The following is a 27,506-nucleotide window of genomic DNA, read 5'->3' on the forward strand; positions in this document are numbered from 1 at the left end:
TAAAAAGTGGAAAAGAAATTGATTAAGTAAAATGGTTTTATTACTTCAGGTCATGTTTCTTAACTTTTACTGGCATGAGTGCTTTACTTGTAGCTATCCCATTGACAATTTTAAAGTTTTGAAAGGAAACATGGAAGCATGACCGGAGAAAAGTGTGAGTTTTTCTTTTTATCCCCTATTTATAAAATTCCTAACCTATACAGATCTTGTACCAAAGGAGAGGAATTTAGAAATTACTTTGAAAATTGTTAATTTAATATATATATATATATATATATATATATATATATATATACACTCTTATCATTGGAATCGGCTACTTTTTAAGTTATATTTTTGTAATTTATAAACATATATTATTGCTTAAACTGTAAAAAATTTTAATTACATTAAAAGTCAAATTCTTACTAATATAAAAATGAGAAGAAAGCACTCCACATCTACAAGTCAAAAGACAGGTCCAATTTTACACCCAACTAACGTATTAAGTTGTGATTGATGTATAATTAAAATAAGTGAAATTACAATTTATCATCCTAAACTATAACACTTGTCACCCACTTTGCACTTCGGTGTTATTTTTACTGTTATATTTAACAAAATCTTTATGCATGCGACAAGTACATGCTTGTTACTTAGGTGGAACAAAGTTAAAAGACTGAAACACCCTTATTCAAAATCAATTAAAACAAAACTCAAATTTTTTCACATCTCCCTCTGTCTCGTGTGCGTGCCATCCTCTTCCCCAAATTTAGTTTCTTGTAAACCCTAAATCCCCAATTCGGAAATTGCCTCTGCTCCAAACATAACAAATCACACCGCACCAAATGATGTTTATCGATCTGCAAGGACAATGGGTTTTAACAGCACCAAGAACAGGTTTCCAATTTGACGTGAGAATTACCAGTTGATACAGGATTTAATTATCTAGCAAGGCTCCATTTCTGTTTTATAGACCCCAATATGAACGTTGTTGGTGAAAGGCTATTCATCATTTATATACTCTTTTACAACTGACGAAAGGTGCTGATGTAATATTATGGACTGACAAAATCAGTAAGCCTATTTTCAAAGACTATGTAGTAAACATTAGAAAGAAGGGAGATGAGGACAGGCATAGTCTCTCCATTGATCTACACCCTGTTAATATAGGCTATTATCACGATAATGCCATTTTAAAAGGTGTGGAAGTGTTCAAATTGAGCAACCCAGATGATAACCTCGCAATGCCTAGTCAGATGCTGTCGTCTCTACTTGTTGCCTTGGCAAACAAGGAGTCACCACAAAGAAAACAATATTCATTGCCGTTGGAGGTGGTGCGGGCTTCTTAGTGGTGCTCACTTCAGTTTCTCTTGGTTCTCTTGAAACTAAGAAAGTCTCAGAGGCAATTTCTGAATTAGGGATTTAAGGTTTACAAGACTAAATCTAGGGAAGATGATGGCATGCACATGAGACAAACAGGGATGTGGAAAAGTTTGGGTTTTGTTTTAATTGATTTTGAAAAAGAATGTTTCAGTTTTTTAACTTTGCTCACCTAAGCAAGAAGCATGTGCTTGTCAAGTATAGTGAGATTCTGTTAAATATAACAACAAAAATAACATCAAGGTACAAAGCATGATAGTTTAAGGTGCAAAGTGTGCATTCTGATAATTTAGGATGCAAAGTATAATCTAGTGCATAATTTAGGGCAATAAAATGTAATTTCCCATTAAAATTAGTGTTAATAGTGAACACGTGAGTGTGATATTACTCCCACCATAAATTGACAACTTAGCAATGTGTATCTCCTTAGTATTGTTGACTCCACATAGCACCACTAAGGCTGGTTTCTCTAATATCCAAGCCTCTAGACTTGGAGTTAGGTCATCATTCCAAACATTATTAATAAAAAATAAAAATAAAAATTTAAAAAAAAAAAAAAAAAAAAAAAAAAAAGCATCAAAACTTGTCACTCAGTCCCACCACCCAAAAGAAGTCCTGCTTCAACTTCTCCATCCTATACGATGTTGAGACAATAAAACATGTTGCACAAGATGATACAATGATTATGCCAGTAAACGACAACCACACAAATTCAATAGGTCGATCTTTGTCAAGCAATGAGACAATTAAGCACACTACATGTCGTCCAAAGCATCAGACGTTTATACCTAGCAGTAACTGAATAATATATATTATGAACAACAAAATTTATTAATCAAAAAAAGTCTTGTCGCCCAAGTTCACAAAAATCTCAAATAATATGTAGCCGAAGAAGCTACCTTTACAACCCAAAATTCCAGCCATCTCGTTATCAATCAACCACACTGCCCTATATTTATACAAGAACCTTAGTGGCAATACAACCTAAAATATAGGCAACATTTCACCTTTCAACCCAGAGTACCAGCCATATCATCTTCCACCAACCTCCCCCACTGAAACCATCTCATTCTTTACCCAAAATTCACCTTCAAACTAGACATAGCCTCAAAGCAAAGCACAAAGAGAAGATAATGAAGCAGATCATGATTCCTCCATTCTCCCCAACAGCAAATCAATCCAGCATGTGGAAGACAAATTCCCATTTTATATAATCATGCACTTCAAAAGCAAAATGAAGGCAAATATGAATAATTAAAATAAAAGGCAAAAGTAAAGATAACTGTAAATACAAGAGTAACACCTGGTTATATTTAGAAAGAGCTAGATCCTAAAATTCAGAAGTAAGAGGAAATCCAGTAAATTGGTAAAGGGCATTTAACCATCCACGCATACAAATATAGAGAAAGAAACATCAACATCCATGCTGATGATGATTCGTGATCTTCAAAATTCCAAGCATTTCCTCCTTCACAAATGCAGCACAAGACATGAATGTTCCAATGTGAGCTAATAAAATTCATACAATCTGTTGAATATTTGGGCCAAGAGGCTTGCTTTTTGCAAGCCTCTTGTTGCCTCCATCATGACTACTTTATGCACAAAAGGCAGTAAGAAGCCAAAAGAATTACAGAAAAAATAATATTATGTACAGACGAATCAAAGAAAGAACTAGTAAACTTAGCTAACAATTGAGTCCCTGTGCTTTCTGTGTTCTCAAACATACATCAATTTTTTTCCCTCCATATTGTCCTCATCAAACATAATGTAACTAAGTTCCATACTTCCGACAAGTACTTGCCAACCCAATTTCTCCATCCATGCAAGAGATCTATACCCTTTTTCCAGTAATACCCACTAAACCCCAAATGATCTAAGGACAAAGCTCCACAAATCAAATGCAACAATACAACATAACAAAAGATGATTCACCGTCTCCCCGCTACATCAACACATACAACACCACCCAGGTAGCATCTAAACTCACTTATGAGTTTATCATATGTGAGAATCTTCCCCTAGTTGTAGTCCAAACAACAAAAGAAACCCAAAGTGAGGCATTCACACACCAAATACTCCACGGTAAGGCTTGGACAGAAAGGCCCCTTAGGACATCATAAAATGAACAAACATCAAGTCTTCATTCCTTCAAAACCTCCAACACAGTGTCACTGCACCCTAAAGTTTATAACTTATAGCATTTAATTTGTAGAGTTGCCATATTACTAGTGAAATGTAACCGATATTCATAATGGCAATATGAAATGGTCTTAACCCAAGCAATATTTACAATAACAAGTTCTAATAAACTAGAGTTGCCATATTACTAGTGAAATGTAACCAATATTCATAATGACAATATAAAATAGTCTTAACCAAAGCATTCTTTACAATAATAAGTTATAAGAAACTCTTCTCCAACTATAGTCAAATGAAAAACTGAAAAATGTTCATCTCTCTAGCATATTAATATCGTGTTTGATGACCTTTTTCAAGGATATAAAGCACAGATAAATGATGAAATGGTGTCCTAGTGGGCTGTGGGCTAGAACTCCTCTCTTTCTGTTGACTAACAGGGGACATATTGCTCAAGCTCTTATCCTACATTCAAGTGGACCACCATTCTCTTCTCCTAGGTTCAAGAGGATTGGAAGTTGATTCAGCATCCTCTCTAGTCCCCTTTTTTCTGTCATTTCTCCCCCAACTCTTCTTTTCATCTTTCTCATGCTTTTAGAGCAGAAATTTATTATCAATTTATTATGGTTTGTGCTACATGTTTGACAGATTTTGTCAACACTTTATTACTCACCAGCATAGCCCTAAGATCAAGAAAACTAACAGAATAAAACAAAATTTGCAGGTTTACTGACTTTTTTGATATTCAGTAATTTTGGAATTTTACTGATAAAAGTGTGAAAAAAACAGAAACCAACTGGTAAACAAAAAGCCTAAATCAAGATTGAGAATTACAGGAGGCGAATAGGCATTATAGATGATATCAAATGCAGAATACAGTGAATAAGCATCACTCATGCATTCAGAAACTGCTGCACTAAGTATTCTTAAAACCACACAACTGCAACTACGGCCACTAGCAGTACGAACTGTGTGCCTTCCACAGAATTGTCTCAACCAGCAGATGAGAGTGAGTTAAATCTCAGCTGCAGATAATACAAGGAGTTCGTCCTGTTTAATTTGGCAAGTATCGTTGTGAAGGGAGAAGGGAACACAAACACTAGACAGATTGTCTGTTCATAGCTTTAGATTTAATGGGAACAGCAATAAGAATTTCGCAACCCTAAAATTCTTTATCTTCTGCCATCTCCAACAAGGCCTCGTTTTACTTTCAAATTATGGTAGATCGGGATTGAAACCTATCACTATTCACTAGTCACTAAATTATTTTGTCCTTCCAACAGCCCTCTAAAATGATGTCATACTCACTAAGAAGCAAGGCATTATGCTGAAGAAAATGTTCTCTTATTGCTTACAGACTGGAATACCTAATACATCATATTTCTGAAAAACTTCACAGATTATCTTGTATGCTAACACCAGCATATTGCCCTCCTTTATCAGCCACAGATATACAATCTCAAACAAGTAACTTCTTCAATCAAACAGAGAACCAAAAAAGAAAAATAAATCAACAACGTGTAAAATTTCTCAGAAAAGAAAAGATTAATAACAGAAAATGAGATGTAGACCAGAATGCTACTCTTATTCTGATGTGAAATTATAACCAAGAAAATAGCACAGGGAACATGCACCAAAAGAAAGGCCTATTAATCCTTTTTGGTGGTTGAACTTTGATTAATTCAAAATTTTTAATCTAGAATTCCGAAGTAAAACATTCTCCAAATGAAATGCAAACCAAACTAACAGACAGATAGCAGCACAAACCAAATTTTATGTCAAGCAATACTACAGCAGGAGCTGCAATGGTACCAAATGTAGCTTTTACATAAGTATAACCATCCTTTGATCTTCTGACCTTGCATGTTCCAACCACCAAATAAACAATAATCAGAACCAGATGTGAACTTCAGGAAACAAATGCACACAAATCAACATCAAAAATAGAAAAAAAACTAGCATCTATTTATGATAGCAGGACATAAATACCTCAGTCACAGTAAAAACAAATTTCTTCACCTTCTTCACACCTCACAGTAAAGATATGTAGCAATGGCACAAACATATTATGAGATAAATTCAGGACAAGCATCTCCTGAAAATCCACCTGCAACAGCACAAACCAAGAACACACGAAAAGATGGATGAAAGACAAGCTTTATCAAAAACAAAGCCAACTAACAATTAGAGAAGCAAAAAGATAATAATAATAATAATAATAATAAAGAATGAAGGAAACACAACCATGATTAATAAGGGCAATTTCGTTCATTATTTCCTACACCAATCTCTATTCCTGATCAATGAGGACGAATTTGATCATAACAGCTCCTGAACATGAATTTAAATACTCCAAACAGATGCATGACTGACTTCATACTTGAAAGTTGCCACCCAAATGACACTCTCCAGATATTTTCCAGTTCAAAGCATTAGAATCATTCCAAAATATGAAAAAATAACAAACCATAAGAGATTCTAAAGACAACTTTTCGGAGCTACAAATTTCAGTTTATAAAGGGAATCGTACAATGAAACAAATATGAGGCTTCCAATATTTATGTGGCACAAGGATGGGTCCCCAAGAATGATCTGTTCAACACTAAAAGGCAAATTTTAGCAATCCTCCCACCAATGCAGCTCAATTGTTTAAAAAAATTATTCAGACTGTCAAGACATTCAGAACAAAATGCTGGGGACATGAATACCAGCTAGAATATAATCTAAGGATTACAGAAACATTGTTACTATTTTTCATCACACAAAAAAAAAATATATATATATATATATATAAATAAAATAAAATAAAAAACTAAGCATAAACCTAAAATTTCCCCTAAGGCAGCAATTACCAGCTATTGAGCCTAAGAAGTTTTAACCTGCTATAGAAGTGGAGCAAAAAACTAGTAACAATATTTTACAGCTTAATCCTAGTAACAGTGAACAAAATTCTACAACATGCTCAATTGCAATTTAGTTTTGAAGACAACAGTTGTTAGACAGTTCATCTACCAAAGAAAACAAATATGTAACACAATAATAAACTTGTGGGTGCATATCTAAAATCAAGTGCCACATGAAGGCCTACAACATTATCCAAATTTTAGGGGCCAGAACTTTTCACTTGCACACATATTCCAACAAGTACTATAAAACAGAAGTGATACAATCAAGAAGTCGCAAAGTTTATTGAACAAGATAAACAGAAAAAGGCACTTAAAGGTAAATGTAAGTTGTAAAAAAAGTGAGATATTATCTGGATCAAATAAACAGTAAAGATATATTTTCTCTTTTTTCATTGATTACTTCTTTCAAAAAGTATACAAAAAGAATGGGGTAATTACAAGTGCCAATAGCTGGAGGCATAAATTATATTGGCAGGTTGTCCCCCAGCAACAGCACCATCATTCTTATCTAAATAGTTGAAAAATCCATGGGAATATACAGTATACTGTCTTCATGGAATCATAATCAAATCTGAGAGGTCATCCATAGGTATGTCAAGGCCCTCTGTATCATGGTCTTGAAGATTGTCATCATCAATGTTCAACCAAGAACTTATATCTTGAGGCCCACCTAGTTCCATAGGGTCTAATTCAGGCAACTGCAAGTTGGCAAAATCTAGTGGTTCCTTGATCTCTTTAGATGAATCCTGAGGAGTTTCACCACAGGAAATCAGTCCTGTGTCTCCTTTTGCATTACTACCATTGGCATTCACTTCAGGATGAGTTGTTTCTGTAACCTTGTTAACAGATCCATTTCCTGAAGTTGATAGCTGAGCTATCTTCTGCTTGGGCTTTGTTTTTGTTTTACGTTCACCCTTAAAGTTACCCGGTGATGTACGGCTGGCTTTGGTAACAGAACTTCTGCCTAATGTATCTTTGTCCCTTTCTCTCTCACTTCTCTTTCCCTTTGTTCCACCAACTTGTGTATTACTAAGAGTCGATAAGGCTCTTGAGGAAGCACTGCCACCAACATCATCAAGCAGCACTTCCTTCTTCTTCCCTCGGTTAAATATGGGCCCAGTTTTGGCAAACTCATGGTCGGATGGGTACGTAAGATTTCCAAAAACATCAAATGAACCGCTGCCAGTTTTATCACTAAAAATATCATGCCGCTCAGCCCTACTGAGGAAGGAGCCTGTAAGAACAGAAAACCCATTTTATAAAGTAAAACTAAGCTAGTGTAAGAAACTTGTTAAAGTAAAAAACTGAAAAACTTGGGAGTTGTTTGGAACAAAAGTCCAACATTATGAGCGGTTTATGTCTATATAAATAGTCCCTAACCATACACCTCCACTATTCAATTCCTAGCAATATAGGATGACCACTGTACTGGACAAATTACCAAAAGTACATATTCCATGAAAATCAGAAAAATAAAGATTACAAACCTGATTTCCCAGGCTCTGGTTGAGAGCTTTTAGTTTCAAGGGGCAAATTTATAGCAACTGTAGAGCCATTGGAATTCATAGATTCTGCAGCATTGCCAAAAGGAGGTGCAGCAAAAATGACATCTCGAAGTGGAGGCTCAGCAAAACAGCTTTTTCCTGTATCTTCGAATTGCCGACATCTAGAGAGGGTCCTCTTCATAAAAGCTGAGGCAACTTGTTTTGAAACCCTTGTGACCCCACCTTTTGATGCACTACTTCCTTTAGTGGCCTGTCAATATTAGTCAAAGGTGAATGATAAATAGAGTAAAGCATATCATGTATAATTAAAACAATTTTTCAAATGCCAAACTCTGAGGCACTTTTAATTGAAAAATATAACTTACAGTCAAGTAATTATTAGAACACTAGGTCTTCAAACATGAAGCTTAAATATAAAATATACTCCCCCGGCCCCACACTATGCCGAAACAGAAATAAAATATAAGACAATAAAATTCCTTTTAAATATCAACACTTTTAGGGGGAAAAAAAAGGGTTAATGTTGGAGAGAAAAAATGCATAGTTTTGAAGATCTTGAGAGAACAGTCTTGCAGTTGAGTTGCTGTTATTGAATACCCTTTAAATTTAAAAGATACTCCTAACTTCCCCACCCCACTCTAATATCTTTCATTCTTTCTATTATCTTTCCGCCCTTGCACACACAACCTACATCCATTTTGCCCCTTGAGGTGTCATTATGATTCATATTATTATTTATCATAAAGTAAATAAGTAACTTCCAATTTGGAGGGGGGGAAGTTACCAGCTGCTTCCTGTAAGCCAATTCAACAAGCTTGTCCATCGCAACCTGCTCAGGGGCCCTGCAATATGAAATTTCAACAGAATTCAAGGAAATGATTTAATGATTGATGTTCATACAGAACAAACTCTAAAAACACATTTCATTTACTGAAAATCCTACCACTCTTCCATTTCCTTTCCTTCCTCAATTGCCTTAATAATTTTGTTCAAGTGCACCTTATTTTTATCAACCTGCAGAATCAGTTATAAATAGACGGCAACAACCAAAAAAAAGTGCTTAGTAACACACGACCAGAAACACTTCCATAAAAATCTAAACAAAATTCAAAGAATACAATGGATCAAATTAAACTGTACTTCAAATTTCTGCTTGAGAGAATAAAATTTGGAATATTAGAAACATCCAAAAATAGTAACACTCAGAAACATAACCTGTTGGCGAAGTTCCTTCTGTAATTCAACAATATCTTGATTAATTTGTTCATCATCTCCATCTGCCAGATCAGGCTGTGACAAGACACCCAAGGGAAGGGGGGGGGGGGGGGGGGGAGGTGGAAAATATGATCAACTTGTTTAAAGAAAAAAAAGTTGGCAAACATGTGCATGCATGCACTCATGGTTAGAGAGAGAGAGAGAGAGAGATTGATTGATTTATTGATTCCACACTTCTTTAAAACTAGAGAAAAGAAAGAAGGATCATAAAGGAATTAAGTGACAAAACCGTTCCAGATGACTGGCAACACACTCATGGCTAATGTAAATATATTACTCACCACTGTCTCTGGATATAGGCCAACACTCTGCAGCTCCAACAGGAGTTTGTCCTCTAGACACATTTCATCATATCGGCAGTCAACAGGGAAAATGCCAGAAGCATTTTTATCTTCAGTTAGTGGCTCATCAACACCATATTCAGAAAACAGGGGGAACATCTCAATACTTGAATGCAGAAAACCATTATCTCCTTGGAACAGATTGCCATTAGATAACTTATTGTGGATGCTAGTGCCCCTGGTGCAGTTAGTGCTCCCATTACAAGAAAATCTGTTGACAGCACATTGTCTCTGAGTTTGAAGACTCAACATGGACTCAGATTCAGATTCAGTCTTGGCCCTGTTTGTATGATCACCGTCAATATGGAGACTTGTATCATTAGGAGAATCATTTCTACTATATTGGTAAGACATATCTCTTTCTTCATTTTTTTCTTCAAATTCTTCAGTTTCTTCTTCCTCAATAAGAGCTGACAACACCCTTTGGTACAATGGGGTAACTTTTGTCATTCTTTCTGAATCAAATTTTCCAACAGTACCAATTTCCTGATATCCATCATTCACACTACCAGTCTTAATAAGCCCATTTGACACATTTTGTTCTTGGAAACTTCTCTGCCTTTCTCCAGAATCAAGAGCTTGGGACGAAAAGTTCTTTCCATGTTCTGGTGCACCCTGAGAAAATGGGATAGCTTTAGAACTACTATGTTCAAGAACCACAAGAATTTTAAAAAATAAAGAATTGCTTGTTCTCCAAATGTGTTTTTCTTTCATATTTTGTCAATCAATGACACCAAGACGAGATGTCCAACACTTATTGAACAGAGATGAGAATGTTGAGGCAAAATAAGATGTCCATATATGTACAATTATAAGAGACCGCCAATTGAAATGGAGAATATATTCAATTGGACCAAAGGAGCAACAATTATGGTGGAAATTAGCAAGGATAGATCAGTAATATGGAATTTATTCATGCTTTTAAATATCAGAGAGAATGTTTGTCAGCAGAACATAATAGTAATCAAAAACCATGAGATGATTTCATAGACGTTACATACCATGAAGACCAAACCATTATGCTTTTATATAGCACTTCATTTTCAGGACAAGTGAGATTAGTGGACATCATTACAAGGCAAGGATTAACTCAATAATGTCACAAGTTAAGCTTTAGACTACCATCACCCCTTAGGCAACAATCTTTTTCTACCAACAATTTCTACTGATAGATTTTGAAATAGTTTGTGCAACAGTCTCTTAAGAATGGGATTTGGCCTGTGAAATTCCCAGGAGAACAAAAAAAAGGGAAGAGTTTATTTCCAGCAGCAGAAATCCGAACAGGCTTTTGTTATTGCAAAGGTATGTACCCGGATGTCTCTTTTTTTCACGAGTAACAGAAAATTTATTAGAAAGAGGTAAGCTGGGTCTCATGTTATATGCTTGTAAAAGGACATCAAATGATGCATGTTGCTATTTTAATGCAAAGCCAGGCCAAGAGAGAGAGAGAGCTTTTATCATGCTGGGCAAGAATGTGTCCTTAACTATCAGAAGATACATTCAAACAAGCAATTATCTGCTCATAGACATTACCAAAACATTGTTGCCATGACCAAGAATCTGAAACAATCTTTCATGATTTTCCTCTGTTAGTTTCAGCTGGACCAAATAAGATCGTAGACAACAAAAAGTAGATATGAGAGAATGCTTGAAACTAACTGAAAGTATGATTAAAAAATCTTTCTAGCTCAACTTTCTAGTTACCACCTGCTGCTTCAAATAGGATGCATCTTCTAAGCTAACAGAAGCAAAAATTGGTTCCATCTGCTTCCAGAATGGACTTGAACAGGCCAGATCTGTAAGTAAGAAACATTTTTATTTTTTTATGAAAAATGCCCAAACATGAGGAGAAATGCATTTATGTACATATGTCAATTTTCGAAAAAAAAAAAAATCAAAGATATTGAGTTTAAAAACATACAGCGGGCAGTAGAAGCAAAATCGGCAGCTGCTAAGAGTTCTTCACGATCATTATCTGATTCACCTGGAAATCATAAACAACAGAATATCATATCAACAAGAAATCAGCTGACTTATATCTTATTTAAACTTTTAAATGTGTATCTGACAACTATTTCTTTGAAAAGAATAATAGGAATTATGTAATAGAAAGAAGAAAATGCAATTTTCATAGAAATATATATATCAGAAATGAAGTCTAATGTGCAAAGAGACAAATATAGATGCATATGTAAACAAAAATGAATTTCAAACTTTCAATAGCTTCTTTAGTCATAATTATTAAAACCAGACCAAACCAGTGGTTTGATGGACAAAACTGTGAACCAGAAAAAAACTTAAGTAATTGGGAGTTTCTGATGTAGGAAAGCAGCAGCAATGGGCCTTATGGATTTTTACTTGAAAGCTTTCAGTGACTTCAGAAAAGACCATGGAATTGGGTCCAGAGGCTAAAAGATTGATCCAGGCATTAAAAAATTGAATATTTGATAGGTTTTACATAGCTAGAAGCAAGAATATGGTGGGAGGATATTCTCTGGCGGCTGTGGCAAGGGAGAGTGTCTGGACTAATTGTAAACCCAGATGTCACTGGTTTGACTCCTAGCTAAGGCATTTCATGATTTACCCGATGCCTGCTCAATGGGGTTGTGTAGGCATCCAAGATTTGACCCTTGGGGGTGGTCCCACTGGCCCATACCTTGAGGGGATTCCTCATCATAAAAAAAGGAATTTCTCTGACAACAGTGTATTCTGGGTTTCAAGGAGAGATAGGGCTACGATAATATGGTAGGAAGGAATATAAGTTGGCTTGAGGTCTATTAATGGTATAAGAGAAGGCTATTGTTTAAGCCTTTGGTATAAGAGAAGGCTATTGTTTAAGCCTTAAAGGTATATGGTTGCTCAAAATTGAACAGATGATAAGTGCCTAGATAGGTGTGCAACAGTCACACCAAGGAAAGAATTCAAGGGTTGGAATTAGGATTTAGAGTTCAATTATGTGGAAAAGCCAAAAGTGTTACTTTAATGCTAGAATTTGGTGGATTGAAATCACAAGAGCAACCTGGTAATGCAAAGTAAACAGTAAACAAATCTAGTAGGAACCTCATGTGTAAGAGTAGAGGTTCTACCATGTGGCACATTTTTTTAAAATTCTTCCACCTCATCTTTTGATCAATGCCATGTCTCACTCTTCCTTGAAAAGAAAATAGTTACTATTCATTTAACCTTCCACATAAGCAAAGGTTTTAATGAATTATTTATTTATTTTCAATAATGCAAAATGATATTTCCAATGTATTTAAATTTTGGTAAATTTTTTGCACAACCACTTAGCAGGATGTATATTGATATCTTTCATAGAAAAAAATCCAAAAAAATTAATGGCATTGTGCAGCATAAACGGCTTGCCAACTTGTAAATGCCAAGTATGTAAACTAATGTGTTGGCTAATCAATCTTCAAATTAAAAGTCCACTATATGTATCCCAAGTTCCCAACTAATAATTTTGTTCAACGCATTTTATTTCAAGCTGCAATAGCCAAATGTTTTTCCACGTGACACATTCCTTGAGAAAGATATAGAATACTCTTTTTTAGGATAAGTAGAAATAGAATACTCTTTAATAGCCTTCCAACTCATGAAAGCTTATAAACATTTCTTTAAATATTTTTAGTATTCTTTTCAATTCAGCAAAAAAGCTTTTATGACAAAATATTAATTTATTATCATTTGTAATGAGGTGCATGCATCCATTTTTAAGTATTAATTCTTTTTGGGAAGTGCAATAATTATTAATATATAAAAAGGGGCTTTATCATTTTTTTAATTTTTTGGCTCACAACGAGCTGGGAGGGAAGATTTAAATTTGGGTTCTTCCAAGCAATGCCACTAAGACACAAGAGTTGGTAATTTATATGGTTATTTTTCAAAGATTTATATTAAAAACAACTGATTAAAAATATGGCATTCGTGTTCAGGTTTAGTTGCTTTTAAAAAAATTGAAATAAAAACCAGCAAAACATAAAAGCAAATTTAATAATACATGCTATAAAATATATAGAAAATAATTATGTGGTTAAGTTAGTCAATATAATGAATATTTGTGAATTCATTCAAACAATGTGTTCATATACTGAATTTATGATTTCCTCTCTTTTTAATAACATGTAATATAATTAATTCTCAAATATAATAGTACTCAATAAGCAATATTATCTATTACTTTTACTTATCAAACAAATATATATATATATATATATAATAGTACTTAATGAGTATTATACATAAACTATAAAGATAAGGTTTTACAAAATATTTTTGTGTGAACTTATAATGTGTACTTGCATGGGACTCGCCTAAGCAATCTCAAACCAAGGCTATGGTCCATCCTTTAACAACAAGGACTAGGATCCCTAACAACCTCAGCATCTCAAATTACAATGCTCCAACAAATCTAACAAAATATAACACAGGAAAAATTGTAAAGCTCTAGTCCATTCCAACAAGGAATGAAAGAAAAAGGACCCTCTAAAATTTCTGAGAATATAATAAAACAGATTAGTAGGACTATCAAAACTCAGAGGAAAAAATGGTGATTCCATTCTGCATATATAAAATCACAAAAAGATGGAATATTTTGAGATTTTACCAGTTAAATCTGGAGAACCGCCAGTTGACATATGCCCAAGACGAGTAAAGGCCTTGCGATCCGAAAATTTCTTTACTGGAGGTCGGCCTGACTTACTGAAAAATACACATACATGGATTGAATGTAACAACTATGAAATTTAGCTTGAAGAGAGAAAAAAACTGTGGATGGGAGAGAGAGAAAGCAAAACTTTCATCCCATCTGCAGAGAATTTTAAAATACCTTCCACTTTTTTCAGAACTAGGCCTCGTACTTCTAGGTGGCTTTGTTGAAGCTGAAGTCTCCAGTTTCTCGGTTATAGGTGAATTGATAGCCCTAGAAACTGATGTGCCTCTACCACTCCTTCCTTGTCTCCGCACACCATCTCCAGTTTCTTCTTTATTCAGTGCTTTATTCTTCTTTGTAAACAATATGGGAGGAACAACATTCTGAAGAGAATTTATAGCTTTTTCATCGACTTCAAATTTTCCCAATCCTTTATCATTCAATCTACTTTCAAGATTTTCACTAGCACCAGTTTCTTCACTTTCAGATAATCTGGCTGGGGATGAAACATGTTCATGTTTCACTCTAAATTGTTTGATGCCATTCCTGGCAAGATGCAACCCATTGGACCCAATGGAAGTTCCTCTAGCACCTAAATCAGAAGGCAAGCCCCCTTCTGATGATATCTGCACTTCATCATTGCTTGACACAGGAGACACCAGATTTGTTCTTCGTGTGCGAGAGATTTTTTGCGGTCTCTGACCAACCCATTGAGCCATGGGGGGAGAGGATGACCCTGTGGGCACAGGACGCTTCCGATTGTTTGTCCCATTCACTGAATGGAATTTGCTTATGCTTGTAGGTTGTTCGCAGACTTCAGGTACCCCAGAACTGCGAGGAAGATTAGGAGATGAGCTTCCTGCCATTACAGGGCTAGATCGTGGTGCCCGTGGAGCCTTTCCCTTTGTTAACGGATAAGGACTGACTATAGAATTATCCTCACAACTATTTAACCTAAACATAGTTATGATAAATCAAACATTACAATGAGGTTAGAATCAAATGTCATAAAATAAAAAGCATTCAGAAAATTTTTTAATGCAGCTCCAACTACTAGTAGTACAAGTCAGGTACCAAGTACAAGAATGATCCTAAGGAGTGCATACATACTTATTGTTTCCCTTTGCTATAATTCGCTCCTTACTCAATGCAACTGAATCCCTTGAAAGAGAAGCTTTGTCCCATTCATTCTTGGAAATTGCACGGGCACTTGAACCAGCAGGAAGGGAAGTACCATCTAACTTGTTAATGCCGCTACTAACACTAGAGGATCCTGATCTGCAAGATTTGAAGTTTCAGACATCTTTTGTCACTTATTTCAGAATGCACAAAAACAAGACAAAATAATGCTCAAGTCCACAGGGAACAAAAAAATACACAACCCAATGACAAACAGAATTAAAACGTTTCGGACACAACAAAGATGCGAATGTCTACTAATGTTTCCAATACAAGAGTAGAAGGATAAACGATTTTTATTTTTTAGTAATTTTAATGTGAAAAAATGCAGTTTATAAGAACCCATGAGGGAATAACTTAGTATATAGACAGTAAAAAAAAGGAGTCAAATGTCTAAATATAGGAAATAAATTTCAAAGACAAAAATGGAGGTCACAACAGCATAATGATAACAAGTGTTTGAGGTTTTTCTTCTTTTTTTGGAGGGGGAAGGGGGGATCAATATGGGCTTCAAAACAGTCTCTACCATCCCCTGAGAGCCCCACATCCCTGTTAGACCTTCTTTTCACATTAAGCAAATTTACATCTGTATCAGCTGAAACATATAAGTTTTTTTTTTTATCAATAAAAAAGAATTTCATTAAAATCGAAAATGGGATGACCCAAGTACACAAGGAATATACTACAGGACACTCAAACAAAAAGGAAAAGTAAAACATGTCCACCATGATATAGACCATCCAAAAAACCAAAAGATCAGAATCAAAAGCAAGGGATTGCAAAGTAGCCTGCTCCATCCAAATAAACTACCACCATCTACAACTTGAACTGTATTACCAAATGTTCATTGTCTCCCAAAATGTGCAAATTCCTTCTCTCCAAACAGTCCACATCAGATATGATAGAATAGCTCTCTAGATTTTCGACTTACCCTTTTTGCCACAGAGACCAGCCAAACTGTCTGAAAGTTCTGACAGTCTTATAGGCATCACCCACTCATTAGAAGTCAGTGTATTTCTTAAATTCGCACTTGAGTAAATCTTCCTCTTGTAATAGCTACTCAAAGGTTTCCTATCTCATAAGAGCTCAAATCTTCCTTAGATAGTTGTCACACGTGGAATTCAACCATCCTAGTTGACATTCATCAGATCAGTGGGGTAAAGGGGGAAAATAGTCAATTAACTTTGCTATTTTATCTATGACTGTAACGTACAGCTAGACTAGAAGTTTTGATTATTGTAAATCTGCACATCTTTTAGAATTTTTTACATGTAATTCATTATTTATAATACAAAAAAGAATTGGAGAAAGACAAAAGGTATTGAATTATTTATTAAGAAACAATTATAGTTACAACACTATTTATTATTACTATCCCCAAGTAAAATTCTGACATTATTTAAGTACCAATAAGAAAAAAAAAAATCATTTAAAAAAAATGCAATACAATTGCTACAAGATAGTTTCTAGCTAATAAGCAAAACAAATCCATACAAATATAAAAAAAAAAAAAAGTCAATAGTTCTTATTTATTTAAGTGATGCTGTTTTCTTGAAAAATATAATTACTTCATGTTCACAATGATGAACACAAAGTATCAAAAAGGATTACAAAGGATTAGTATAAAGGGAGTTTTGAAACTCAAAAATGGAAGTATAATGTGTAAATCCCCAAGCCCTAGACAACTCGAACAAAGTACAATCCAAAGAGGATTTCAGTTGCTCTAAAGATCTCTTGGTGTCTTGAAAGTGCAAATTTCTCTTTCCACACTAACCGCATCAAACATGGTGGCACCATATTCCAGATGGCCGAAGAAATCTTCCTAAACCAATTCTGCTATCCAAATAAAAGGGAAATCAATAATACAATTGGAGCTCATTGGAACATTCTTTATGGCTGGGAGATTTATGTTGTTAAAAACGCACTTAAAACTCAAAGCCCCAAGGTCTAAGTGCTTCACTTGGCCAAAGCAAAGCACATTTAATGAAGTGCACTTTAGGCACGCTTTTTTGGTGCTGTTTGAATAAGCACAAAGCACGCTTTTTTATTTTATTACTAAAAAAAAATATGAATCGTTAAGTTAATTGCTTGATCTTGAAGGTTATGAAATGGACCATTGATTTATTATACACACACTATTCTTAAAATGTTGTATTACATAAGCAATTTTTTTATTTACATGTCAAAAGATATAAAAAAGGTTAATTACTATTTTTTTTTTTTTGGTATTTTCCTTTTAGATGTATGTTAATTGAACTATATATACCTCATTTGATGGTTATGTATTTTTATAAAGCATAAAGATTTTTTTTTTTTTCTGATAAGTAAAAATATTTTTATTGCACAAAGAATTATATAAAATGTTATGTTTAAACTTTCTATGACTAAGTTATTATTATATTATCCACTGATAATTGTTTTCAATTAACTATATAAAATTTATAAGAAATTGAAATAACTTAAGTAAAATCTAAACTTTCAAACATTATACTTTCTTTCTTTTTTTATAAGTAATAAAGATGTATATTCAAGAACACTACCTTATGCAAAAAGTCATAAGGCAGAGAAAAAAATTACAGAAAGAGAAGATACTAATTACAAAGGAGAGAGCTAAGGAACATAGGGAGAAAATCACTAGAGGTGAGTCCCCAAGCCCTAGACCAATCAAAAAGGGAGCCATTGAAAGAAGCCAATAGCTGGTCATCAGAACTTTCCATATCCTCAAACGTCCTCCAATTTCGCTCCCTCCAAAGACACCACATTAAGCACAACGGAGCTAAATTCCAAATGCTAGACGAATGCTTTCTAGGCCAATTCCACCAACCAAAGAGAGTATCCGCAACCAATCTTGGCAAGACCCATGAAATCCCAAAAGATCTAAAAACCAAACTCCACAACCGGTAAGCCTTACCACAATGAAGTAGCAAATGATCCACCGTCTCTCCATTACAACGACACATAATGCACCAGTCAACAAAATCCATCCCTCTACCCCTCAAATTGTCACCTGTAAGGATCTTATCCCATACAACAGTCCATACAAAGAAAGAAACACGCCAAGGAGCCTTAACCTTCCAAACACCTTTCCAAGGAAAGATAATGGGCAAGGGACCTCTTAACTTATTATAAAACGATCGGATATCAAAATCTCCATTCTTCGTCAACTTCCATCGCATTGCACTTAATAGGTAAAATATAAAATTTTTGAATTTTTAGTTTTTTTATTATATGTTATGAATATATTTATCAAAGGTTATTAATTATATTTTTAAAATGTGCATTGAATGATGGTATGAATAGAGCCACATAGTGCATAGCATAGCTACTGTTGAAAGCTCTGTGTAGCATTCTTATTCTTAACGAACAATAGTAGTAAATTATAGAAGTAGAATAAGTAGCTCCACTCTACGTTTTACTTCAATGTTTGCACTTTGCGCCTAGGCTCTAAGAAGCATGTGCGCTTTACTGCGCTTGACGTTTTTACCAACATTGGGAACTAGAGCCCATGACCCAATTTTTAGAGGTCTAGTATGTTGTCAGTACTACTCCAATGGAAGAGGATAGAATAATTTGGATTCCTTCTACAAGAAGAGGTTTCCAAGTTAAACCCTATCACAAAGCTTTAAATTGAGGAGTCATATCTCACTCCCTTGGATTATCTGGAGGATTAAAGAACTATCAAGGGTAATTTTTTTTTTCATGTAGACCGCAGCAATCAGTAAGATCCTTACAACAGAATTTGCATAAGATGCGTGTGATACAAGTGATCATGGATTGGTGGTTCATGTGAAGGCAAACAGGGAATTGGTGGATCCTTTTCTTTTTCTTAAATAGAATCAGTGGATCATTTGCTTCTATGTTTCCCAATAGCTCCTACATTTTCCAGTAGCCCGAGAACTATGTTATGTTTTGTGGGGGATTACAATGGTGATGCCAAGAACCTTGAAACTTGAAAGTTATTCTCTTGTGATTAATGTGAAGCATCTAGATTAGGGGTGTTCATGAATCAGGTTGGGTTGGCTTTGGGGTAATTTTTCAACTAACCCGACTTTCTCGGGTTGAGAAATCTTCAACGTGTGGTAGCTGAAAAATCAACCCAACCCAACCCAACCTATGGTAGCTCTAAAAACCAACCCAGCCCAATTCATTGATCACTGATCTAAGTGTGGCAGTGACAGCCAAGAGAGAGAGAAAGAAAAAGATAGAGAACTAGGGGGCTGCGATGCTGCTCAACAGTCACCGATCTTAGGGTGGTTGGGGCGAGAGAGAGAGAGAGCTTAAAGACTGAAAAACAGGGGCTCGTGAGTAAAACCCTATCTCCCTATCTCGGCAGTGGAGATCATGCCAGGTGAAAGCAGATCTCTTATCTCTTTTCTTTTTCCTTTTTCAATTTTTTGCATATATGTGTTTATGTCTTGTTGTGGCATCTCCAGGATTTGTCAGTGCCATTTCCCCTTTTTTTTTTTTCTTTTGGGATAACGTATGGAACCTTTCTAAAGAAGAGCCCTTTGGACTCACCTCTAACTAGTAGAACCTACGGGCAACTAACCCCACCCAATGGATTTAGTTACTGAGTAATTTAGGGGTTTTCATCCCTAATAAGCTAAGTAGTTTATGCTCATGCACTAGAGTATAAAAAAATAAATAAATATTGGGACACACATGTAGCCACATCGGCGATGTGCCCATGTCCATTTTGGCGCATCCATGCTTAACATATTTCCTCATACTTTGTTCTTCACATGGAGAAAAAATGAGTGCCTAAAACAAACTTAATATAAATTTTTTTCATATATAATGTGGAACATCACCGCTTCTCCAAAAAAAAAAATGTGGAACATCACCAAGGCAGGGCCCTTTGGACCCACCCCAAGGAAGTAAACAACGGATTCATGACCCCTATCTAAAACAAATCCCATCCAAAAAAAATTGGGACTTAATTAACTTAGTTCAGTTTTCCCTGCATTTTGTTTTCAGATATTCTTCTTGAAAGAGTTCTTTTTCTAAGGTTGGCTATTAATCAACCTTTATTCTATTCCTGAATTACACACACCTAATGTGCCTTGAACCCAAGTCCTCACCCTCCACCTTGCAATTACAAGGGAAAGAGATGGCATTTGAGCTAGACCCTAGATGTCATTGGCAGTTGGCTATTAATCAACCATATGGAAGTTGCATAAACTAAATGCATGACTTTTCAAGCATGGTCTGGTGATTTGCAGATTTGATACTTTCTTTAATCAATTATTATCTACAAAACTATTTAACATTGATAAAAATAAATAAATAAAACACCACCCAAGAATAGTTACATCACAGGTAGTGTGAAAGATTAACTATAAAACTTACACCTCCGCGGCGCCCGGGGGGGTGGGGGGGTGTGGGGTGGGGATATCTTACAAACATATCCCACACCTTGATCTGGGAAATGCATACCAAAATTTTAGTTTCGTGAACATATCACAAAAATTTATTTTCTGTAGTAAGTTTTCTGTCCAAGAAAATGGATAGAATCACACATAAAAATCATATCATTCTTCAAGGGATCTCCTACCATTAATAAAAACGAATCGATATCTCATGAGCAAATGTAAATAAGGGCATTGTGATACCAAAAAAATAAAAATTTGTATGTACCTAAAAACTTGGACATCGGAAGATTGCAGAACAGACTCATTATTAAACTTATGATGCATAACTCTTTTCGGCTCTACATCACCATCTATAGATCTGGTAGAGACGGCGCCCATAGAGCGTTTCCTTCTCATTTTTCTGTCCCATGTTTCCCCTCCAACAGGCAGTCGGCGAATCTTTTCTTCAACAATATCAGAACCATCACCAACATCTTTAAGAATATCTCTATCTTTTCCTATGACAAGAGGCTGCCTCGAAAAGGAATTATTTCGACCTTCAGCCTAAATAATTTAGAGGGAAAAAATGAGATGTATACCAGTCAATGAGAGATTATAGATATGTTGCAATTTCAAAATGAATACAGACATTGAGTTACAGGGGAATTTTGAAGCAAATGTACCTAATTAATTAGCATTAACCAATATATATTGATCTAAAAGGGTCAAACATCTCAATAGAAAATGGAAAATTTTTAAATCATCTATTATTTTGTACATTAATTTTGGACAATTTTTTTAAGTTGAGTGAAGGAAGATTCAGTGTATTTTTCATGCCATTTTTAAAAAAAATTATTGTTTCCATGTCAACCTTATGGTGTATTACACACTAATTTCTATATTGCTATGTGTTGGCCTTCTGCTTGTGACATGATCTCTCCTCTGTCATCTCTTTCCTTTGTTTTTCTAAAAGCACAACATTGCTTCCTTGTTGTTTGTTCCTCATTTTTTAAAACAGCTAATTGACAAGAAGAAAACTTGCACTATTCAAATAGCAAAACCAGAATGATATAAAATTTGCAAGACAATACAAGAAAAGTCACACACACTCTCTATTTTTACTGCCACGTGAAGACCCTCAAGAAAATCTAAGAACTGCAAAAAGGAAAATTAATTAAGAGGATGAAGAACAGATTTAAAATATTGCTGGATAATTGGCAAGATGAAAATTTGCCCCATTCAAATAGCAAAACCAGAAAGCTCTAAAATTTGCAAGCTTTTATTGCAAAACATACAAGTCACACACGCATTCTATTTTTATTGCCAGCTGAAGACCCTCAAGAACACCTAAGAACTACGGAAGAGAAAATAAAATTTAAAGGATGAACACAAGGAACAAACGTTAAAATATTGCTAGATACAAACCCGTATTTCTGCAACTGATGAGCGAACCCGCTTATTTAGAACAACATTTTTTGGCCTGTCCTCCAGTATTTGAGCCAGGTCTGTAGGAGTTCTCTGAATCTGATTTCCCATCTTCAACAAGTTAGACCCCCCTGATCTTTCGTTTGTCATATCACTCCGTTGTTGCTTCTTTGAGTTTAAAGCTTCACAATACTTGTTCAATTTTTTTAAGGAGTCATCAAGCTTTTTTGCTCTACCCCTGACCAAAAAATGTTGAATCTTCAGCAGAGAATGTCTATTTAAATGACAAAAACATTACATCCTAGATTATCCCGATTACATCAGGGTCTATTTATAAGCAACAACAAAACATCAAGAACAAGACATACATTGGTATAAGTTTCCAAGGGCTATATAATGAAAAAGAGATTAAACTTGAATCAAACACAACTTCAAGTATCTCATTCAAAGAGGGGAAGATTAGGATTTGGTAATATGTATGGAATCATACAAATACAGGATAACCTCAAGCACAAATCTTCTGTATTTCAGAAAAATGCAAAAAGTTACCTGGCCTTGACAGAGGCATCTTGCACACTTGCTTTAAATCGTTTTAGATCCTCCATAGCCACAGGAGGGGGAGGCTTTGAGTGAGCAGCTCCAAATGAATTATCTTCCACACTACTCCCAAATGAAATCCCTAGTAGCCTTCTTAGCTCACCGGACCGAGTATATTTCTGATCCCCCATTTTAATAAAATCCAACATCAAACACTCAGATAGCGGGGGCAAATCCCCCATTGATTTAGCACTCCCCCGGGAACTAGTAACAGAACCAAAAACATGACTCTCGCCGTCCTCACGAAAGCTTCCAGACCTATCCAAACTAGCACCAGTATAACTTCCCCTCTGCCCATTTGTATAGCTCCCCCCAAAAGCAAATTCCTCCGGACTAGCTGAACACGACTCAAACCTCACATTTCCCGCCATCACTTAAAACCCAATCAAACAAACTCAATTTGAAGAAGAATTTCTCCTCAACAACTCATTCCAATAACTTTAAAAACCCTATAGCAGTGACCTAATACCCCAAAAAAAAATAAAAAGTCAGCAACTCCAAAATAAGCACTAGTATAGATTCACACTAGTGGCTGTAACTACAATACCCATGACCCAGAATTATTCTAGAACCCATTGTTTACTCTTTTTTTTTTTTTTTTACTTCAACCTAATAGCTGACCATGCTCTATCTAATCCATAAAGTAGCACAGGAGTACAATTATTAAGGGACGTAACAGTTAAAACTCACTCAATTCACTCACTCACTCCAGTTCAGTAGTTGAACAATTCACAATGTAAAGCCAAAAACACTTGAAATTTCAGTTTCCAGAAATAGAAAGTTCAACTCAGCAAAAATAAAAAACTACCGCACCAAGTCAAAGTATCCTTAACTGAAATCCAAATTTTCTTTCTTTCTCTTCCTACATTCTCTCAAAATCATCATATTAAATTAAACACAATCCAAAACCCTAAATTTTCCAAAAAAAAAAGCATTTAAGGAAAAACACTCAAATTGATATAATTTAGAAAACGAAATTCAGCAGAGAAACAAAGCACCAGGGGTATTGAAGAATTCAAAAAGAAAAAACGATTACGAAATCAACGAAACGAGCTCCATAAGCTTCGAAACCCTAACTAATGAAATTGAAAAAGAAACAAACAAACAAAAAAAAAATTCTAGGGTTTTTCAGAAACGAATTCAAAAAAAAATTGCACCACACACGGAAACTGAAAAATTGAAGAGCTTTGAAGCAAAATTGGAATTGAAATGCGAAGCGATACGTACCGGCATTGACGAATCGAGCTTGGAGATCGAATTCTGCAGAGAGAGAGAGAGAGAGCTGATTCTGGGTTTCGTTTTGGACTCGAGCGCTGTCGTCGCGGAGATTCTTCAGAAAGAGAGAGGAAGTTTGTGGGTCCCACAGAAATATAGGGAGAGGTGACTTTTTAGGGTGTGAGCCGTGGAGGACTGATGATTAAATCAGGGCCCTTTATCTTGTTTTGGATATCTGGATTTTGTATTTGTTGAGGTCTCAGTTTCAATGTGTGGGGATTAATTGGGGACATTTTTCTTTTTGAATATACCACTCACTCACTTTTTCAATTTTCCTTCTTTCTATTTGTCCTTCTTTTTTTTCATGAATGTGATTTTTTTTTTTTTTCCTTTGTTGTTTCTTTTTAATTTGTTTCCTATATTTGACAAAAAATAGGTTTTGAAGACCAAATTTATAGTTGTGGGCTTGTAGCAATGAGCATACGTGATTTTGAATAATCTCTTTCTTAATAAAGAAGAGTTTACTATATTTAACAAAAGAAAGTAGATTATTTTAGAAAAAATAAAAATAAAAATCATAGTCACAACTATGAGCATTGATGATTTGAATCATTACTTTCTTAATAAATAACAGCACATTATATCGAGCCAAAATGGGAATATACCCTTTCAATAAAAAGTTTCAACAAAATGCTCAATTTCTGAAATTATTTAGTGATATGCCCATGTTTTGAAAATCGAGTTTCAATGTAAAACTCGATTTTTAGAAAATCAAGTTATAAGCAAATTAAACTTTTTTTTTTTTTAAAAAAAATTGTGGAACTCGAGTTCCACTTGAAAATTTTCAAAAAACTAGAATTCGATGAACTCGAGTTTCAAAACAGGGACATATCCCTAGATAATTTTAGAAAAGGGGCAAGATTTTGTCCTATTATATCACAGAGTTATAAGGTTCTTGAAACATAAAAATAGAGGAATTTGTATTGTATTGTTCAATGATACAAAAGTAAATAGATATATTTATTTATTTATAGATGTATTAGAACTTAATTTGAATTGGATCTAAGGAAAATAAAACTTGGCTCCCCTTCTTCCAAAATCTTGGCCCCTCTCACAAATTAGCCCCAAAACTCCACAAATCTGCCCAAACAATCACAGTTCATAAAATCTTTAGCCCCTTTAACTTGAAATCCCAACTCTATCCCTAGAGAAGTGAATGTAAATTCTTGTGTCATAGTACCAGAATTTTAGGTTGGGTTTGTGTAGGATTAAAAAGTGAATGGATTTACTAAAATTGACATTCAGTTGACTTTGGAGTTGAAGTTTATGCATGGGTCTATTTAGGGAGTCCAAATATTTTGTCCCACTTTTCCTGCTCCACTCTATGCTCCACCAATAAAAACTTGCTACATGTTCACCTAACTAATTAAATACTACCATTATTGACTTATTAATACTACTATTATTAATTAATGGTAGTAATTAATTAATTAGGTGAACATGTAGCAAGTTTTTATTGGTGGAGTAGAGAGTGGAGCAGGAAAAGTGGGACAGAAGATTTGGACTCCTATTTAGGTTGGGTGACACATGTTTTATGTTGTTCGGTTTAACAACTATGCCACATTTCATCAGGGGCGGCTTGATGCATTTGGGAGCCTAAGGTTAAAATTGATTATCTTGTTTTAAATGCAAAATTACTACTAATTAATATGAACTATGTATAATTTTTTTCTTTTTTTAGAAATTTTATAGACAAAAAAAAATGACAAGATTTTTCATACTTATTGATGTGACAAATTGATAGTAGTAAGTAAAAGAGTGGTGTTAGTGGTAGACTTAGATGAGAATTAGTAAAAGTTGCTAACTCAACTCTTATTATTCTTTTTTTTTTTTTTAGAAGTGTAACATTCACAATATTTTTTACAATAAATCATAGGTTTTAAGTTGCTTTTTATTTTCTATTTGAAAATATCACTATAATTATTTTTTTGCCCTTAATAACAGGTTGTAACAATCTACTACTTAGCATTAATTGTAAAAGTGTTGTGAAAAATATTGTGGACGTTACATTTTTCTCTCTTTTTTATTTGCTTTTCATCTAGTAAAAAAATATTATTTTATTTATTGATTATAAATAACCCTATTAGTTAAAATTTGGGGGCCTTTTATATTACTTGGAGCCTTAGACGACTGTATCTCTTGCTCACCTATTCAGCCGGCCCTGCATTTCATAAAAATAATAAATAAAAGAAAATGAAAACCACAAAAAAACTAAGTCGGTCATAAATTAGTTTTTGTTGAGCAAGCAATGTCATTTCCTTGCCATAAAAAATATAGAGCTTGTTTGGTTCATATTTTTAAATATATAGAGCTTGTTTAGTTCATTTTTTTAAAATGTGTTTTCAACCTTGTGTGGGATTCACACAAAAATATTACACAATTGAGCATTTTCTAAAAGAGCATCTTAAGAATTGTGTCTCAAAATTATTCTACAGGTGAGTTGTTAAAGAACACCATTTTTTATAATTTCATATTGTGTTTTATGTTTTCTATATTAACGCTAGCATTTTTTTTAATTCTTTTGTGTATATTGCATATTGGTTTTGAAACTCATTATTAGCATTTTTTTTTTTTTTTTTACATTTCTGTTAGGTTTATACAATCACTATATATATATATATATATATATATATATATATATGGTGCTCGCGCATGGCCAACAATCATGGAGTTCAGACATCGTTGCAGTAGAACTCAATGTTAATCACAATGGTATGGGTTGATTTTGATGGCAATAAGTCAAGTCATCGTCAAATTCCTTAAGTGTAATGCCCCAAACCCATACTAAGGACATAGATACATGGCTTGTCATGTATGTACAAAAATAAAAATAATGAAACAGAGCATAATTAAATATCCATAAATAAGAAATCAAACTATCAAGTCTTTCTTATATAATCCATCAAAAATTAAAACTTTAACAAAAAAAGTCTCCAAATACAATCTCAAATAGTTTCATGGATACTAATCTCACTATCCTAAGAAAATATAATAACACAATCCATTAACTAACATAGCTCCAAATGAAGTCTTCAATCAATGGCTCCAATAATCATCAACCCAAAGAGATTCCATTGTTCTAATATGAAAGGGTGGAAAAAGGGGGTTAACTAGAAGCTCAATAAGAGACCACTTCACATGATAATCTCAAGCAAAATACATATTAGATTGAGCAATACATTTAAACCTTAAAAAAATTGTCAATAGTATGAGATAAAAATGGATAGCTATAATAACAAAGGCTCTCAAAATTTCTTAATCGCAATAGTTTTGCTCAAAGAACCTCGATTCATAAATGGAATAAACTGTTTATAACAATTAGTAGGAACTGTTTTCCACTTTCAAGATATCAATAACAATATATAAACAATAGATCAGTAGCATTGAAAATATTAGCCGAACTATAACATATCTTGCTAAATGATTGATGGGTGAGTCCCATGGGAAACAATAACCTCACGGAGGCATACAATAACAATGATTCCAAAAAGAAAACAATAAAA

The 27,506-nt window shown here is 34.4% G+C and overlaps 1 protein-coding gene and 1 long non-coding RNA gene across 8 annotated transcripts; both read right to left on the bottom strand.

Moving 5' to 3' along the window:
• Window positions 1–2,151: 2,151 nt before the first annotated feature.
• Window positions 2,152–5,692, bottom strand: LOC115987869. 2 transcript variants are annotated; one of them, XR_004091241.1, is made up of 2 exons: window positions 5,488–5,692; window positions 2,152–5,351 (listed from the first exon to the last, which is right to left on the bottom strand). It is a non-coding gene; the product is annotated as an uncharacterized LOC115987869 (long non-coding RNA). The 2 variants fall into 2 exon arrangements; XR_004091240.1 differs by having other exon boundaries at window positions 2,152–5,356.
• A 1,072-nt stretch (window positions 5,693–6,764) lies between these two features.
• On the bottom strand, window positions 6,765–24,139 carry LOC115987870. 6 transcript variants are annotated; one of them, XM_031111473.1, is made up of 17 exons: window positions 23,956–24,139; window positions 23,765–23,804; window positions 22,681–23,190; window positions 22,132–22,369; window positions 20,993–21,270; window positions 15,287–15,454; window positions 14,354–15,130; window positions 14,132–14,226; window positions 11,447–11,509; window positions 11,233–11,321; window positions 11,059–11,124; window positions 9,466–10,140; window positions 9,125–9,199; window positions 8,853–8,923; window positions 8,694–8,751; window positions 7,892–8,159; window positions 6,765–7,638 (listed from the first exon to the last, which is right to left on the bottom strand). In XM_031111473.1, the coding sequence occupies exons 3-17, from the start codon at window positions 23,097–23,099 to the stop codon at window positions 6,956–6,958; spliced, it is 4,023 nt and encodes a 1,340-aa protein (XP_030967333.1). In that variant the 5' UTR covers window positions 23,100–23,190; window positions 23,765–23,804; window positions 23,956–24,139; the 3' UTR covers window positions 6,765–6,955. The 6 variants fall into 6 exon arrangements, with proteins under 6 accessions (XP_030967333.1, XP_030967332.1, XP_030967334.1 ...); XM_031111472.1 differs by lacking the exon at window positions 23,765–23,804; XM_031111474.1 differs by lacking the exons at window positions 11,059–11,124; window positions 23,765–23,804.
• Between the last annotated feature and the right edge of the window lie 3,367 nt (window positions 24,140–27,506).

This window comes from Quercus lobata, chromosome 4, assembly GCF_001633185.2.
Source record: "Quercus lobata isolate SW786 chromosome 4, ValleyOak3.0 Primary Assembly, whole genome shotgun sequence".
NCBI lineage: Eukaryota > Viridiplantae > Streptophyta > Magnoliopsida > Fagales > Fagaceae > Quercus > Quercus lobata.